The sequence below is a fragment of the Mya arenaria genome, chromosome 3 (genome assembly GCF_026914265.1).
Source record: "Mya arenaria isolate MELC-2E11 chromosome 3, ASM2691426v1".
Lineage (NCBI taxonomy): Eukaryota > Metazoa > Mollusca > Bivalvia > Myida > Myidae > Mya > Mya arenaria.
In genome coordinates this window covers 50,532,860-50,551,833 of record NC_069124.1, presented here as the reverse complement: position 1 = coordinate 50,551,833, position 18,974 = coordinate 50,532,860, and the positions used below count along the sequence as shown (strand labels likewise).

Below are 18,974 nucleotides of genomic sequence, written 5' to 3'. Positions count from 1 at the left end.
ATTTGTGAATACATTGTTTGTTTTTCTATGGCCTTTGGTCCTCGTGCAATTCATAAACAAGCTATTTTGCTGGGCTGGTCCATATATGTTTCGCTGTTTTTTTTAGTAGAAGTTCATTAACTTATAGCTTTGATTTTATTCATGTGCAGCAAACCTGGAATTTCCCAACAAGAACAAGTGCATTTTGACAGCTGTTGTCTCCCTTAGTGCCCAGGATCAGTACTGGGTATCAGTATATGTAATAACAAAACATCGACAAATATTTTGGATACTATATTTTGCTTTATATATATATTTTTTTAGAACCGATGAGAACTGAGAAGATCAAGTTTAAACTTTCCATAAGAGCACGGTCGTGTGCTGTCGATCTCAAGGTCAACAGTTATTTATAGAAACCAATGAAAAGCGACTTGGAAGGTGGTAGGCGTTAGTGATTGGTCGTCCACAATCAACATAAAGATTGTTGACTTTAGACCAGTGGTTGTATATCGGAGAGAGCTTGGATCGTATACATTTTTATTAAACAAATATCGCTTAAAATGTCGACTTATCGTCCTGCCGGACAAGGTTTTTCCTTAAAGGCACTTTTAGAGAATCCAGATCTTCAGAACCCGACCAATTTTCAAACGGGTAAGCAAATTTTACGTAATTTAGTAGTATATTTACACTCGGCTCGTGATTGACCTAAATAACAAATTAGTGCAAATGTACCTCCAGTAAATGTACTCTTGTACGTTTCCGTTTTTAGCAGTAGCCTAAAACTGGTGCACTCGATATTGAACCCGTCCCAAGGGTGGCATGATCCAATGATGAAATATGGCAACATTTTTCATTATTATTATTATCATAATAATTTCTAGTTTTCATTTTATGTGTTTAATTGATACTATCCTGTCGCAATTAGCAATTTCACTAATGAAATACTTTAAATCGCAAAATAAGATTTGTCAATCTATGTACCAGTCAATTGTAACCACTGCCCCCCAGGTCCTGGAAATGGCGATGACTTTAACTTCCGGACCATCAAATCCCAGGTAAAATAATACAGTCCCGTCCAGCGGGGCCAAAGTGCTGGTAAAATCTCGGCCAAATCCCCCCACATTCGGGGGAAATCCTGTGATTTGGAGCTCACTTCTGTCAAATTGGGAGAGAATCATTTTGAGGCGTTATCTTCTTTAAATATCTCTCGAGAACTTGTAAAATTCCGGGAAAAGCTTCACCAAAACACGGACAAATCCTGTTAAAAAAACGGATATTTCCCTGCTTTTTTTGCTGGAAAACAATACCTTAATATTCACTCGGCACTGGAGGTTAAAAACATGGCCCATTTCCCCCGCTTTTCCCCGACCTGTGGGGGTCTTGGTTACAATCGACTGGTGGATTAATTGGCGCTCAAAAATTTCTTACACAGTTACAAACCAGTGATTTTTTTGGTGCAATTTACTGCCTTCTAAAGGCTGTTTCCCCTTGCGAAAAAATGTCCATTTTCCCCAAAAATTTATATTTTTTTTCCAATTTGATCAATGTAGATTACGTTAATGAATAAGAAAAGCAATGAATTTCTTGAAATATAAACAAAATCTTGGCAATTCTTACTCTTTCACAGCATAATGTATGCAAAAAAAGTTAGAACAGGTATATTTACCATGGCTGTCAGACTTTTTAACCCCGAATAAACAAAGACTTTTCAACCCCTTAATATCTCACCTTTATTTGATAATATGTACAACATTATTTAGCAATAGATTTTGAAATTTATTTTCAAAATCAAGAATATATTTAAGAAAAAAAATATAGCAAACACAAAATATACATTCTTGAAACACATGATAATACAAGAATCCATAAAATATTTACATGAAAATAAATAAATAAAAATGTATGACTGTTCAATTGCTTAGAAATAAACCTCCCTTTTATCCCTGAGGAAATCCTCACACAATATATCATGTGCATTGTACTGCTCCCACAATTAGTTGAAACAGCATATATTTTCTTTATGTTTGTAAAAAATACATCAAATAATTTAATAATTTAAGAAATACAAAAGTATACATTGAGTTCAAAGTTGTTCAAAATGTAGTATACACAGAGTTTCAAATTACATAAAAGAATAGCATAGAATAATTATTATGTCAAGCCAGGATTAAACATTTTTAAAGAGTGAATAAAGAACATTATAAGTCTAAGGCTTGAAAAGTCTTCGTTTTTAGAAGGGATTGAAAAATCTTGGGGTTGAAAAGTCCCGCTCCCTTTACCATTATATTAGCTATTTTGGCCTGATTTTGTATTTTTCTCAAAGTCAACTTTTTTCCCAAGGCAATGGTGGTAAAAATAATATAAAAAAAAATCACTGCACACAGGGGGCAGATGCAAACTATGGTTATTTTTTCGTAGCCATTAAATACTGTTACTTTGTAGTGCACGTGTGAAAAAAACGAGTTTACGTGTCCCAGAGATAACTGACAATTTGTCCAGATGGATTCAAATTTACCCATGTTGGTTGGGTCATTGGTATTTCTGTTGATACATGTATGCATACATTTGACATTTTGTTCCTGAGGTCAAAATCCCAAACAGACTCAACAGGCTGAATTTTGCAGACAGTTACACATAAAATGTGTGTGAATCTTATATAAGATTATGGTTTGTACATTTCAGGTGGTTCAGACTTAAAGAAGAATGGAAAATTGGGTGGGATGGCACCACATTACAACTCTGCCTTTCTGGGCTCGAACATGTGGGATCGACAGACAGGCAGAGGCGATTCCGATTTAATTGACCTCGAGTACATGGACCTTGATGAGTTTCTGACAGAGAATGGCATTCCAGTCTCCCTTGAAGAGCAGGATGAAGCAGAGGTACATTTGGTTGGAAAATAGTATAGAATTCCGCTGTCGTAAAATTGAAAATTTTTAAGCACTATTTTGGAAATTCTGTACTCTTATGTAAAATATTAAATAAAAAACATTAAAGCTTAACTATTTATTTATAAGCACTATGTGGTTTGATAATATACAAATCAAAAGGCAGTTTTACCATTTTTTTACAATCCAGGATTGTTAGTTTCGAACAATGGTTAATATCAATCGCAGTTTTTACCGCAAGTGCCTGATGAAATAGTACATGGAGATATTGAAAGAGACGTTTTGTCTTTCATCAAGCACAATCATGTATTATCTTAGAAACATATCATAAATCAGAAGGCCACTGCATTGCCATGTTATTATTTTGTTTTAAAGACTATCAACTTGTTAGCAAGTGCCTTGGGAAGGTCTCCGACTAGGTCCTCAGAGACGGGATCTCCTCTTGGTGCCCTCTTGAGCTCAGAGCCACCAAAATACCAGCCAATGAAGCTCAAAAATGATAGCCCTGGAAAGCCTGTTGACATTGGCGGCTATCTGCCCGAGAGCCCCGTGCGTCAGCAGAGTTTCTCACCTATCAGCCTGAGCCCAGTGCAATCCCCCAAGTCTGTTGAGCCCACATCAGCCATTGAGAGATGTAAGTACATGTACTTGATATTCTTATTGTGAAACTGTTTACTTTGTTAGTGATTATAGGGCAAATTAAACCTATTCAGAAGTGACTATCCCAGTTGCATACCATCTCATTGATTCAGACCATTGGTTACTTTTTGTCTTTATACAGTGATATTTTTGGTGCAATTTACTGCCTCCTAAAGGCTGTTTCCCCTTGTGGAAATATGTCCATTTTTCCCAATTTGATAAATGCAGATTACGTTAATGAATGAAAAAGCAATGAATTTCTTGAAAAATAAACAAAATCTTGAAAAGACAAACTATTTCACAACATAATGTTTGCATAAAAAGTAAAAAAAATATATATATTTGGCATTATATTAGCTATTTTGGCCTGGTTTTGTATTTTTCCCGAAGTCAATGTTTTCTCCCAATTTGCAAGGTGAAAATATTTTTTTTTAAAAATCACTGTTTTAGGTAATGAAGGTTAGTAAACTAAATGGTATGGGTCCAAAGTAATCTGATTTAGTAAAACTTGCTGGATCTACTGGATCTACTTTTTTATTTTCCCTTCCACTGTATTATTTGTACTCCTACACCAGATGTGGTTAGAACACTCAAAAGAGGATTTTCATCCCATATATGGAATTGGGGGTTATGGAACACTATATCAGTGTTAGTTTTGCATACAAATTGGTCTATTGACTATAGAATATGTAGGAAATTTGTTTAGTGGTCTCTAACCTATACATGTAATATATGAGCGCCTTAATTTACTTTGCTATAAAAAATTGCTCAACCCTACAGCAATGTTTTATCACCCTGAAACACTTAAAATTTACAATTTTTATTGAATTATGTTTATACTAAAAACATAATAATTATAAAGTATAAATAGATATTTAAGCAAATAACCTTGAGCAATATGTTACATAAATTTTGAACATGTGTTGATGTAAATGTGTTTTAGGAAGAAACAAGTGCCGTCATAATTAGAGCATACATTTATACTTGTTTTCTTCAATTCTATTTATATAATTTGATGTATCAGGTAACACGATTATATGTACGACTCTGACCCCATTTCTTGTGCTAGTAGCCGTAGGTATTGGGTTCATCACACATGGAGCAAGGATATGTCCTTCATCTTTATGTTTTATGGAAGCATATTTTAGGAAAATTATTAACCTTTTTCTGTCACAGTACAATCATCGATCAAAATTATATTGAAGTCTGATTTAATCACAAATTTTACATGTTCAAGTAAATTGTGATTTACAAGTAAAATTATATAATATATTTGCATATTAATGAACTGTTCTCATAGTTTCGGCTTGAGTGTTTTAATTAAATGCTTCTTCTGATTTGTAAATTATCGCTTAAGTTATGAAAACTGTGTCACAATCCCTAGCTACGCTTTACATGTATATGAACCTGATACTGTATGGTGAACCGGTACAACTTTTTCTGTATCGAGCATATTCCTGCTTAAGAAAATTTAAGAGGCTCTAGTCCTCTTCATAATAGTATACCAAATCTTGTATCAGAAAAGCACAAGCAACTGTAAGCTTGACATTAGTTTTGTGGTTGCCATAACAACAGGCCGATAATGGAAACTTCCTGAGAAAATCAAATGCCTTGTGGTATAACCTGATACAGGAAATTACTCTCTAAAAATAGAGTGTAAGAGAAGGTTGTACGAATTTGCAAACTTAATTCATGGCTTGAAAAAGGAACAAATTGATTTTAACATTATATAAAATAAGTTTAATCCGAATGATGTTGGTCATAACATTTCATAACCAGTTATCCTAGTGTGGTAGCTATTTGTTGGGGACAATATTTCTGATAGCATTGATTTGTTTTCTCATAAATGATTAAAACCTTGGTTCTTACTGTACATAAAGTGAACATCTGTATTTTTTTCCCCAAATTTATCTCAACATCATATCAAATAGAAATGTTTTTTTTTCAGGTCTGTTGGATGACAACTTTGGGATCAAATCCGCAGCCCTGCAAAAGATGAAACCAAAGGTCATCCCTAAAGTATCTATCCCCACCCCCATTGCTCCCAGCCAGGCCAAGAAACAGTACCCAGCAGAGGACCTTTCAGTGGCTAGCATTCCAGGTAATTGGTCCTCTGAACTTCTGAAGTAGAAAATGGTCCTGGTTTGTTATTATCCAAATCTGTATAAGTTTCTTATAACCAACCCTTTCCAAAAAAATTAGTTACAAGTATTATGGCTTGGCGAGGAATTGAATAAAAGTTGAAAGTTGATTTTGAAAACAATGTAATTCCAATTTTGAGTCTAGTAGATTTGCAGTAAATCTACATGTAACTTAAATGCATTTGAATTTGGTCTGTTTAAATTGATTCAAACTTTTTGGAAGGCATTTCTTTATTGCCCTCACAATCGTTACTTTCATGTTTATCCAGCATTCCTCATAGTGCATGTAGTTTCGAGCCAGTCTTATATTTGGAGGGCGGGAAACTGGAATGCTAGGTGTGTTAACTTACCTATATCTATACCAGCCTCAGCCATATATTTCATACTATCAAAAATTAGGTCTTTTAATTTATTGAAAAGTACATGTACTTGATTCACTCATTTGATAATTTCATATCAGTATTATTTCAGGTATTCCTTCATGTAAGCTGCTTCAATTAATTGTCAACTATATGCTTTCATAATAACGTAACAGCTGTTATGACTTTTTAATGAAACCTCATGCAATTTGCAGCAAATGAAATCAATTTGAGCTCAAAACCACTGCAAAGATAATAGCAATGAACAGTGAGCATTTATGACTGGGGCTGGTCTTATCCCTTACTGTCACTGAAGCATAATCATCTGGTGGCGTGTTTCAATAAAGTTCTTAGCGTAAAATAAAATTATAATAAAATTACATTTTCATAACTTGTCATAATTTTATTATGAAATAAATTCTGGATGGTATTAAAGATTCAAACACAGCAGAGAAAATCAAAAAGAGGAGCCAGACAAGACACCTCCTGGACAAAACACCTCACGGAAGAAACATCTCCTGCTTATTTTTGTTTAGGTGGACAATACTGCCTCGTCGTTTTTTTTCACAGCAGACAAAACACCCCCTAAGGTTTTAAAGTGCATCAGACTGAACTAAATTGGGCTAAACATTGATAATTATTGGTATCTTATTATGTACGAACTTCCTATTTATGATAGGGACATGCATCAGATTGGCACATCTTTAGCCCAGTTTATTTCAGTCTTGTGCATTAAAATCTTAAAGGGTGTTTTCCCTACATTGTACCGGTAAAGACAATTTGTGGGATTTGTCCAATATTCAAAAACAACCATAACGTGTTTTGTGTTTTGGGTGTGCTTTGTCCTACATTCAACAAAAATATTAGTTGATGCCATCTGTGATGTTAGTAAAGATTTATGATTTCCAAACTGCAATAAATAAAAACCTTTATTGAAACAGGCCCCTGTATAATTTCACCAAGTACCAAAAAGTCACGGTCGTGATGAAGCTCATTGTTGCACATTGTATATAATAATAATTGAAGAATAAAATTGGTTTCAATCACTGAACAATTTTGCTACAAGTAATGCAAATGAGGGGGAAAAAAGAAGTTAAAATAACCATATATTTGTGGTTGTATTCATGTTCGTGATTTGATTTTACATGAGTGAATGAAATTAAAGGCCATGGATTCGTGATAAACATCGTCTCAAGTTCACTGGTGTTATGTTTTACCATCCCTACCATGAATTATTCTCAATGCAGTCCATATTACATCATTTTATAGAAACATTGTTCATTTCCTGTGACTGTTTCTTGATACGATTAGCTTACTGAATTTTAGGTATACAATAATGTCTTATTGAAACAGTCTTTTCTACAATCACAAAATCAATAGGGGGGTATAAGAGAGCCATTGTATAGCAACAAGGGGCTAAATAACTTTTATCTGTTCCCTTATATGTTTTGTTGTGAGACTCACAGGCATACCAGTCTTCTGTCCAGCATGTGGATAATGTAATAAATATCCATACTGAAGCTGGCAGATAATTCATATACAACACATCTGTGGTCTATCTCTTAGGGTACACTGAGAAAACATATCATAGGTTTCAAGTTTGCACAGTGCTTTGCAGTTTGAAGAATATGTTGTTAAAATCATGTACATTGCCATATGACTGTTGTATACCCCATTTTTTAAAATATGCCCAGAACCCGCTAGAATATAAGCCATGTATGACATATGACTGTCCTGTATTCCATATGGACACATCTTTGATGTATGACCAGAATGATTAAGAATTATACGCCATGTATGCCATATGTCTGTATTGTTGACTTTGCCTATTGTAGTTTACACGCAGATGAATCCACCACAAGACTACTCTCATTCGTTAGCCTCTAGTCTCCGTCAGCAGTGGAGTGAGGCTTCTAAACAATCATTCCACTCTGACGACTCATTTTCTGACGATGGCAGTGAAGATAATATGGTCACAGGAAATTCCCTCCCAGGTACAGTGATAAGACACGGCGTTAATACTTGACGGTGTTAATACCTGGAGCGCAAAAAAAATCCTGGTGGAGTTTCAAAATGATTTGATTTTATATCTTTTACACATGACTGAGTATCCTCAGGCCCCATAACAACTTTTGTTTTGTCACTCAAGTGATACAATATGTTCACCAAGGTACCACGACAATATATACATGTACTTCCTTTCAAACAGATATTTATACTGGTCTCATGTTTTTCAAGTTATCAAATATTGCTTAAAGAAGATAATGATGTAGGGCCAATGAAGCTGTAATGACCCCTAAGGAGAGAGCTAGTCTCTCTTCTATATGGTGATCTTGAAGAGTTCTAGCATCCAGGCTTTGGTCAAACTTTAATCTTCCACAGTTTTCACATAATTCACACCTTTCACACCAAGTTCTTATATTGATTGATTTTGCATGATTTTATTTGGGAAGAGTTTATCATTGTTCAACATGTATCTGCTCAGTATGCTAGATATTGGAAAATCACAATTATATTTCTAGTCTCTTGATAAAGTAGACACTAGATACTAAACTACCTGTAATCTCCTCCTCAAAACACCCAATCCCACCCTCACCTTTCCTGGGGATGTGTATATGGAGCTATTGTCATTTGTAGAAAACAAGGCTTGTTCGCAGTGACCCAATCAAATAACCCCAAATACTGCCGCTCCAAGAAACATTTTTCACTTGAGTGGGTCAAAAAGATGTTGATGGCCAAATTCCAAGTTCAAATGCTGTCAGACTTGTCTAAGATGTTGTCTATAGAAAAAATAAACTTGTCATATGAGAGGGCCTTGTATGCCTATGTGGCTATATAAACGTTCGATGTATTGTGGCTCCAAATATACTGAACTTATGGTCCCTTAAAAGGCTGTAGCTTGCTCATTACAACTTACCATCTGTTACTTTAATGACTTGAAAATGTACTATGAATGACTTGAAAATGTACTATTAACTTCTTGCAATATGTATTTCTTTTCTTTATTTGAATGGAAATCTAACATTAAATGACCTATTTGCACCCTTTGCAAGCGTAACCCATACATTTGCAACATTATTATAAAGGGTGTTTTTTACGTATTTTTCCCCTCCTGGTTTGACCATTTTCAAATGTGTAAATAATGTTGGTCCTCACAGCTCAAACAAAACTCTCATTTATGAAATGTATGGGGCATATATTCTGCTGAGTAATGATTTACTTTATTTGTGATTTTTCATCCAATATGATTTTATTTGTCTGAAAATAAATCCTTTCATCTCAGGCATTTGGCATGTCCTTAAATAAGACACCTTCAAAATCAAGTTACATCAATTTTCATCATCAGCGATAGTTTATTATGCAGCGCACACGCGTTAGTGAGAATAGTTATTATATCAAAAGAAGTAGTTTTCATCAATAAATATATACATGAAATAGGGTTCAACAACCATTTTATTTACTAAGAGCTTGTTCCTCAGAAGGCTGCATATTGAACACATGTTCATCGGTTTATAACAGTTTAGCAACTTAATGGTTGGCATTAGCCCAGCAGTAGTGTATGATATTTTGATCACGTCCATTTTGTTGTTTTGACTGTCAGTGGCTTATACCACTAACTGGGCGGGTGAAAACAGTAAACAATTCTGCTACTTTTCATTAGTACTATCAAACTGTTTAAGATAGACGCCGCTGGGCAGCCTGGTGTGAGGATCAGATGCTTCTGTAAACTATCACATATTTAAAGTGATGCTTGTATTTATAATCAATATAACAAACATAAATTTTGAGTGATAAACTTCTTATTTACTAAAAAATGCATTTATGGAAAATATATAATACTGATAACTGTGTATTTAATAGCTGAAAACGCACACATTTTAAATAACTGGTAGGTCCTATAAGATTTACGGAATTCAACAATCGTCTCATAAGGTAGAAATACCGTGGTTTTCTGCACCTTTCTTTCAAATTACTGTAAACATGGTATCCTTCATAAGAACTCTTGTTTTTGATATTTATTCATTCTTTTTCGATAAATCAAAACAATTGTATTACGGCAATACAATTGTAGTTCTGCTAATTTGGGAGTTAGAGTTCAGCTTTAATTTGAAAGGATGAAATCCTCACATTATTTGCCTTAATTCATAGCAAATTTATTATTTCACATTATAATAATAGCATAAATTCTAGAACATAGGAATTGACTCATTTTTAAAACATTGCGAAATAAAGCAACCATGAATTTAAAGCCATATACAGTAAAGGATGCATGTACGTTAATGCTAGTTATCTAATCAACATGTATATATATCCTGGTTTATTTTAAGTTATTCATAAAAATCACTTGTGCATTGAAGGCAAAAAATATAGAACTTCTTGGGGATGTTCATATAAGTTCACTTACATCTGTTGTGTAAGTTGGTAATAAAAGTAGTGCAATGAGGTGATTTATAATAGGGTTGAGTTTAACTATTTTCGATCTTCATCCAACAGTTTTGACATCAATGGAACTGGAGCAATGGGTGAAATATAATGCTGTCATCTCAGATAAGTGCTACATTGACTGTTTTTGTTTCAGGTCAGGAGAACTTTGACCCAACGGCCAGAAAATTCTCGGAGGAAGAACTGAAGCCACAACCCATTATAAAAAAGTCGAGGAAGGTGAGAGGGAATTAGGATTTTGGCTGAAGAGTTATAGGAGGGTGCTGCACCCTGTCCTTTTTTGGAAGCACCCTTCTGCCCTCATGGTGGCCAGTATGGTTACCCTTCTGTCTTCATAGAATTTTAAGACTGTCAAATAATACACTGGGCACCCTGTCCTTTTCAGAGCCACAGACCCTACTCACTTCACACCAAGGTTTAATTTTTTAGGGGTTTTAAGGGAAATATCCATCTGTTTACAAGGAATAAGAACTGTGTCATGGATTAGCTGTTCTTCAGCCATCGCTGATACAAACATTTGAGGCCATCATAGATAATTTTCATGTATAGTTTTATTACCGGTAATCAATGATGACCAATACCTTTGAAACTTTCAATCAAGTTAATCTTCAAAAAGATTTAGATCAGGGCCTCAATTATGATCATCAAACTTATCATTAGACAAAGAAAAAAGATAGAAAAAGAAGAAAATGGATATTTCCCTAAGCTTACGGTATATAAATCTGCAGCCTTTTTTCTCTGGCTTAAAACAAGCAAAATGATCTAATATATTAGCCAGTATGGAAACGTCAAGCAAGTATGTTTATAATCCGTCATAATTAAATAATTTTGTCCAACTCCTATGACTGTAAATGTTGATCTGTAAATACAATAATGGAGAGATTTGGGGATTTTATGGGATATTTAAAAAAACAAACACATCACGCTATTGGTCCAAAAATAATTTCAACAATTACGCATAATGTTTTATGAGATATATCAATCATACATTCACATGCATAAGTCATTGTTCTCCTGTGCTCTGCAGTAAGCTCAATCTGTTCACATTGATAATATTTTAGAGCAAATAACATAATTGCCATTTCAGCATCATTAAAGTCACAGCTTACACTTTGAGGTGTGCAAGCAAAAAGGTTCTATCTTCCTATATTTCATGTCACTTAGAACCTTTTCGCATTCACTCCTCGACTTATTGATTACAGACTAATTCATAATAGCTACAAAGGCTTTGAGAGCATAGTAAGATTTTACAGCTTACAGTAAATCTTAATATTTTGCTCATGAAAAGAAAAACATCAAACATAAGTTAGTATGAATTGAGATGGATGATGAAGTCAGGCATATACAGTTCAAGCTGGTTCATGACTATCATCTTGTAACAAGATTGGGGGCAAAGGAGTAGCCCATTACGTGTCGCACAAGATGAAATTAGTGACACAGTTCCCTCCCGAGGTCATTTTTGTTTAGGACAGTGAGAGACAAAGAGCTCGAAAGTTTCATGGGGTCAAAAGTTTCCTATAGACTTGAAAGACTTACCCCGGTATATTATAAGAAATCTTTGAAAATCTTCTGGCCTGAAACCGCTAGGCCCATACCCTTAATATTTTGTAGCATTTTGGCCATGTGTACAGTTTTGAAAACAAATATCAATGTTGTTCACGGATGACTTTGGCTGTGATCTTTCAACATACTTTCTTATTTTTGATTCTACAGCAATGAAATTTGAACCATGTTGTTTTGAAAACAAAATTCAATGTTGCGCTTGGATGACTCAATTTATAAACATTTTTTTATGTTATAGTAATGAAATTTGGACTATGTGTACAGTTTGGAAAACTGATATCAATGTTGTCCTCTGATTACCTTAGATGTGACCTGTCTTACTTTAGGATGTTTGACAATCCTCCATCACAGTTTATCTCTGGTTGCATTGCCATAAACCAAAAAACCAAAAGGTTTAAAACTCAGGACGGCAATTTAGGGCAATCATGGCCCTCTTGTTTATGAGTTAATAGTGACCTTTTTATGTCTTGATAAACTCATCCCACAAGCAATGATGGAATATGTTGATGAAAAGTATTATTGTAATTTTTCTCAAGAACATTTATCAAAGGCACATTAGTTACTATGTACTGGTCTGTAAAACAACATATTTTAAAATAATAAAAACCAGATAGGCTTTACAGACATTTAAAGTTATGAGCAATGAGGCCCTGATAATCATGTACCTGAATGTATATACAAGACTCACTTATTTTCAGGTGTTCGTGACTGACTCAGCTAAGGATGACAAGTACTGGCAGCGACGAAAGAAGAACAACGTGGCAGCCAAGCGCTCCAGGGATGCGAGACGCGTCAAGGAAAATCAGATCGCCATGAGAGCGTCATTTCTTGAGAGAGAAAACGACGACTTGCACGAAAAGTATGAGGAGATTTTGCGGCAAAATGAAGAGCTTATCAAACGGCTGTCAAAGTACGAAAAGGTGTAAGACGTATGTGGGTCTCCTTCATACTTATCCTTCATACTAAGTATTGACAGTTGTTGAGACAGACGTTGTTATTGGGCATTATGTTGTGTAGTGCTGCTAGGTTGTTACATGCATTGCTGTGTCTGTTCAATGTTGTATTCATATCGCATGATACCATTGGGCATCATTTCATCGATCATCATATTGGCTGGCACAATTGTGAGATCTTGCATTTTGTTTCCTTGGAGTTTCACCTATTTGCTGTAAAATAATCTTCATTACCTTGAGATAAATGCTTTCAAACAATAAGAGTTTAAAAAAAAAAAAAAGAGAGTATTTGTTGAGCATCCACGTTGACTTCCTTCCATGATGGTAAAGATTAAGGCAGTAGGCCATGAAATGATTATAAAACCGATTATTGCTGAGCCTAGGGTTTTAGCTACAGGGTTATGAGAGGGTGCTGCACCCTGTCCTTTTTGGGAGTCCTCTTCTGCTGTCATGGAAAAAAGATTGTGCACCCTCCTGCCTTCAAAGAATTAGTTGCTTAAGATTATCAAGTATTTCTTATGTTTTGATTAAAGCTTGAAAAATTATTATGAATTCAAACAAACTTGATATACTAAATAGTTAAAACCTAATATAACGGTACTTAAAAAAAAAACCACAATTTCTATGAAATTCACAATGCTTTAATTAATCACTGCCAGATACAGTGTGCCCTTTTGAACCTCAGCACCCTGTCCATTTTAAAACCTGGCTGATACCCTAGCTGAGGCCGTGCTTAGGTTTTATGAACTATTCTCCAAAATGGTCAAAAAAGAAATGTGACTACAATTGAACATGTACAAGGCTAGTAAAGTCTAGATGCATTGAGGGAAGGGAGGTGATTGGCTTGATCTGATTGGAGCATTCATGTTGGTCAAGTATTGTTATCTTTACAATTGTTACATTAACTTCTCATATCACATGATTTGAACTGTACATACAATTTCTGTTTAGTATTTAGTTTTGTAGATTATATGATATTTTCTGTTTGATATTATAAATGGTTTGAATACGTGTATCGAATTTACTTGGTCGCATGTTTATGACATTCGACAGTTTGTAGTAATATGAACTTAAGATGTTCATGAATTCAAGTATATATTGAATATAAACATTTTATTAATGCTTATTCAAAAGTTGATATTAAATATGCTTCTTATCATTCAGCTTTTATTTTTGAAAGTTTTCTTGTCAAAAGTTTATTTTGAAAATAAATAAATAAGCATATAACATGTTTTTACATTTCTTATGTGCTTATTTTGAAAAATTGAATAAATGCCTTACTAGTTTGCTCAATTGTTAAGCGTTTCTTTCACAACTGAAATCATATGTATTTGTTACTGTGTGTGATGTGATGTCGTTTTTTCGCAATTGTGAATGAAATGGCACATAAGCTTTTACTTAAAGTCATTGTTGTTTGCACATGTAGATAAAAATGTATTCATATTATAACAAAATGTTAAAAAAAAAGTAAAAAATGAATATAAAATCGAAAAAAAAAGGTGACAGGATTATACCAGTTTCTTGAGAGAATTTGTTCATTCTGTGTATAGTAGAATAAATGATACTGAAATAAGTGTTATTAAACATTGATCATCATCGTTTCATTGCATTAAATTTTCAGGGAAAATAACAGACCAAAAATTCAAACCCTGACAATCCTGAATTATTGTTTTGAGGATAAGGGATTCAGGTCGGAGCTGGGTAAAGGGTCGAGAACCCTTTTGATATTTTTTGAAAGCCATATATATCAATTTCTAGGTACTATTTACTATTTTTAATGAAATGTCCAACAAAAACGCACTAAAAATGTATAATAGTCTTAGAAATTGAAAGCTCTTGATCCAAAATTTAAGTCCTGAATTTTATTAATCCTGGTCTTATATACAAGTAAAACATGTGCTTCAATATCAGACATCATAACATATTGCGCATTAATATGAAATGATTGTTCAATGACTTTAAAATGTAGTTATTATTATTAACATAAAAATGGGATTGTACAAATGGCTTTCATACTATAAACATGCTTTCCTGATTGTATTTGTGTAAACAGCCAGATATTTTCTAGTTAATGGCTCATCTCCATATTCGTTTATTAAATGTACACATTTAATTATTCACAAATATTCTTTTCATAGAGCCATAAAACTGATGTTAATTTTTTTATTTATTTTATCTCATGGTCGTCGTTCATGAAAATCTACCTCGTTTTTTGTTTCCTCCTAAACTACTGTCGTCACAAGTTATATTTTGTTTACCGTAAGTTTAGATTATCCCTGGAACATGCAGTGTGGTATATAAATGTTACTTACATCCCTTAAATGGTTGAAATTATATTTGAACCAATGGGATGACAGTATTTTTCAATTTATTTGATGTTAATTGTTCATATTGGCTGACATTTTTATTTGCCCTACTTATAGGCTGATTCTCCAATGTATTCTCCTGTCAAATTGAAGGTCAGCTTATATAATGTCATATTATCTTATGTGAGTAATGAGATTCATACAACCCGACACGTTAAATGAAATTAGATGTAGGACGTCGTACACATGTAATTTTCGTAGAGGATAAATACTCGTGAAGAAGACCATGAATGATGTTTAATTAACAAAATACTAAACCTAACCTATATATATATATAATATACCTACATTTTATTGCATTAGGCAAAAACATGTTAAGTGTAAAAATGAGTAGAGGTCAATAAGGCTGGGCCTTGTAAGAAACAAAGTTATTTCAACCATTATATTAGTTATCATTTATTTGGGGGTCTATACGCTGCACCAGGCAATAACCTAATCTTATTTATAGCTTTTATTGCATGAAACCCATCACCATAAAATGTGATAGTATGCCAATGTCTTATTTCAAGCGTTTGATTATAAAATAATGTAATAGTTACCGGTAGTGTTGATTTTTGGTCTTTTGTTTATTTTTGGTTTCGGCCAAGAACTGAACTATTGTCTAGAAGACCGAAAATAAATGCTTACTTTTTTAGTGTTCAGCGCGAAATGTCTCTAAACTAGACAGTGTACATGTGCAAACTTCTACATAACTCACTTTTTAAAACCAGTAAATGATTTATGGAAATTTGGCGCTTGTTTTCATTTCTCAATGGAAAGTTTGTGATTGTAATCTACTTAATGGGTTTTTTAGTTGTCCAAATTTTCTAAATGATTTCTCTCGTGAGTCTGTCTGGTGGACCCATGGCCAGGGGCATGAGCATGAACATTAAGCAATATCATAATTTCATCATTTTAAAATCAATAATTATTGGCATAAGATTTTGGTTTAAATAGTTGTTCTACTTAAGTTTTCTTTTTTTCTGTCCTTTTAACACAGCATATTGAGCTAATTTAGTTTTGAAAAGAATTTATTGTTTGATAATCAACTTGTATGAATGTAAAAATATATCAATTCTTCATTATTACTATCATCAATTTTGTTCATCGGATTGTACATTATTTCCAAATGTTATTATTGTATATGCTATGATAACATATTGTTACAAATTAATTGTGTCATATATATATATATGTATAATAGCACTATTCTCCATCATACTTGTCATTCAAAAAAACAAACATTACAATTTCATTCCTATATTTTGTTATTAACTTTTAAGTACTTAAATTCATAATTTCACTGGATTCATTCGCAACGGTTCAAGAAAATTCACAACGCATTTGGTTTTAAACTGCATGTTTTGTAAAAATTGTTTTGTTAAAATCTGATGATATATATATATATATATAGCGAATTCCTTTTCTCCTTATTATAGCATTAAGGGCATTTCCTTAGTAGTATATTTACTTAACTTTGTGAAAGGTAGCAGCCTTTGTATTGCATTAATCAGAGAAGTGAAATTCAAAGTTACACTTTCTTTAGATATACCCTTATAACATGTACAGATATATATTTTCCTACTCTGTGTTTACTGAACTACTTTCAGGCCCTTGTATACAGAAAAAATAAACAGTCTTTCTAAATTCGCCAAATATATCGATGCAGCGTCTGTAGTTATTAATCACAATAAAAATGTTTAACACTTTATCGAGTCACAGTGTTGTTCTATCATGGTTTTTATTTTCTATCTACGTATGTAGAATGTGTCCACATCAATCATTTCTCCATGGAATATTTATTTATTTTGAATTCTCCGAATATTTTTAATCACATTTTATTTTTTGGCATTACAATCACATTCTATTTTGGAATTATAATCACATTCTATTTTGGAATTATAATCACATTCTATTTTGGCATTATAGTCACATTCTATTTTGGCATTATAGTCACATTCTATTTTGGCATTATAGTCACATTCTATTTTGGCATTTTTTTTCCTCACTTAACTAAGTAAAATGTTAACCTTACTTTGTGAAAAAATAAAGGTCAGTCTGTTATACTGCTTTGTTCTTCTTGATTTGGCTTAAGTTGAAACATTATTTAACAATGATTAAGAAAATTATATAAATTATGCTATGTCTCTCTTGTTAGCACAATGTTACGTGAGATTGTGGTCTTATGCTGTTGGGGAAACCTGAGAACCCATAGAAAACCCACTTGTCCGGCTTGGTGACAGTCAACCAAACTCAGATGTGCCCAGGCTGGGAATGGAACTCGGACTACCTAGGTTAGAAGCGAGTGCGCTAACCGGAAAACCAGATTTTGCTTTGTATTGTTTTGAAATAGCTCGGATGGTGTGACACATCAATAAAAAGAAGAAGATGTGCAGAATATAATTAATATTGTGAGCCTTTGCAAATTCATTTCATGTTCTGTGCCCTGGAACATTTGAGGATTGATCACTGTTATGATGTATGAAAGCAGTAGGGCATTTGCACAAATTCCACGAAGCACGCTAGCATAACAGCAAGAAAAAATGTGATACATATTTATATTAACTTTTTTAATAATTATTCATTAAGATTGAAAATGACCAGTATCTTCTGCAACTGAGTATTTGTTCTTATCGAAATGTAACTGACTTCAAATGTTTGTTTAAAAAAATAGCTGATATTTGTAAAGTCATTTATCATTGGTTAAATGATATAGCGCTGATCCAATCTGAGCGCAATATTGATATAAACAATGACGTCATAACTCCTTGCGTGTTATACAATTATTTTGAATGTCAAGTTTTGTCTGTACAATGGACAAGGCAAGTGTAAAAAATATAACTATAATGCTGCAGCTAAATAATTGGACTATTAGGCTAGATTCATCTCAAAGTGTGACCTTGACATTCAAGCTGAGAGTACATATATCCATGATGCCCTAAATCTGATAGAAATCCCATTAAAGGTAACAAGATATTGGCCGAGCGACAAAGTTTTGCTGTGAAACCATGTCTTCATGTGGTTTGAGCTAAGAGCATGTATGTTATGCAGGAAATATCTCCCTGTGATGCCCTACATAACTATAAGGTAAAATTTCATTGAAATCCAGTTACATTTAATACTAGCAATGTGATGATCGAGACACAATTGTTTGCTGTGAATTTCATTCCTGTATGTTGGTAAAGTGACCTCTAAGCATGACCTTGATTTTTTCGAGCAAGTTTGTTACATATTCTTATGGTGATCTACATTTCAGACTTTTTGGATGGAATCCCTTAATAGTTACATTTTTATCATGTCCAAGACACAAATTATTGTAATGAAATCTCCCTTCAAAGTGTGACCTTGACATTTAGACATTGGAGCATGCTGTAACGCATCTTCCCATGACACTTCTTGGAAGTTCAATTGAAATTACCTCTAAACCAAGGTACATCTCGGAGACTCGGACATAGGGTCAACAGGCTGACAGTGAGAATAGTTCATCACCAAGTGTGACAGTTAAAACTGATTTTTACTCAAGTAGGTTTTAACACTGCAGGTATTTATGGGGGGATTTCTGCACAAAACACGGAAATACAGTATTTTGCATACAACATTTACTGCCAATTAAGTACAACTTGAAGGCTTAATCATTAAGAATTTCAACTTTTGCAGGTTTAAA

The 18,974-nt window shown here is 33.6% G+C and overlaps 1 protein-coding gene across 2 annotated transcripts; it reads left to right on the top strand.

The window, feature by feature from the left end:
• Positions 1 to 439: 439 nt before the first annotated feature.
• On the top strand, positions 440 to 17,374 carry LOC128227718 (hepatic leukemia factor-like). 2 transcript variants are annotated; one of them, XM_052938494.1, is made up of 7 exons: positions 441 to 630; positions 2,662 to 2,861; positions 3,243 to 3,501; positions 5,455 to 5,607; positions 7,842 to 8,000; positions 10,586 to 10,668; positions 12,711 to 17,374. In XM_052938494.1, exons 1-7 carry the CDS (start codon positions 540 to 542, stop codon positions 12,936 to 12,938), a joined length of 1,173 nt encoding a protein of 390 aa, XP_052794454.1. In that variant the 5' UTR covers positions 441 to 539; the 3' UTR covers positions 12,939 to 17,374. The 2 variants fall into 2 exon arrangements, with proteins under 2 accessions (XP_052794455.1, XP_052794454.1); XM_052938495.1 differs by lacking the exon at positions 7,842 to 8,000 and having other exon boundaries at positions 440 to 630.
• The last annotated feature ends 1,600 nt before the right edge of the window (positions 17,375 to 18,974 follow it).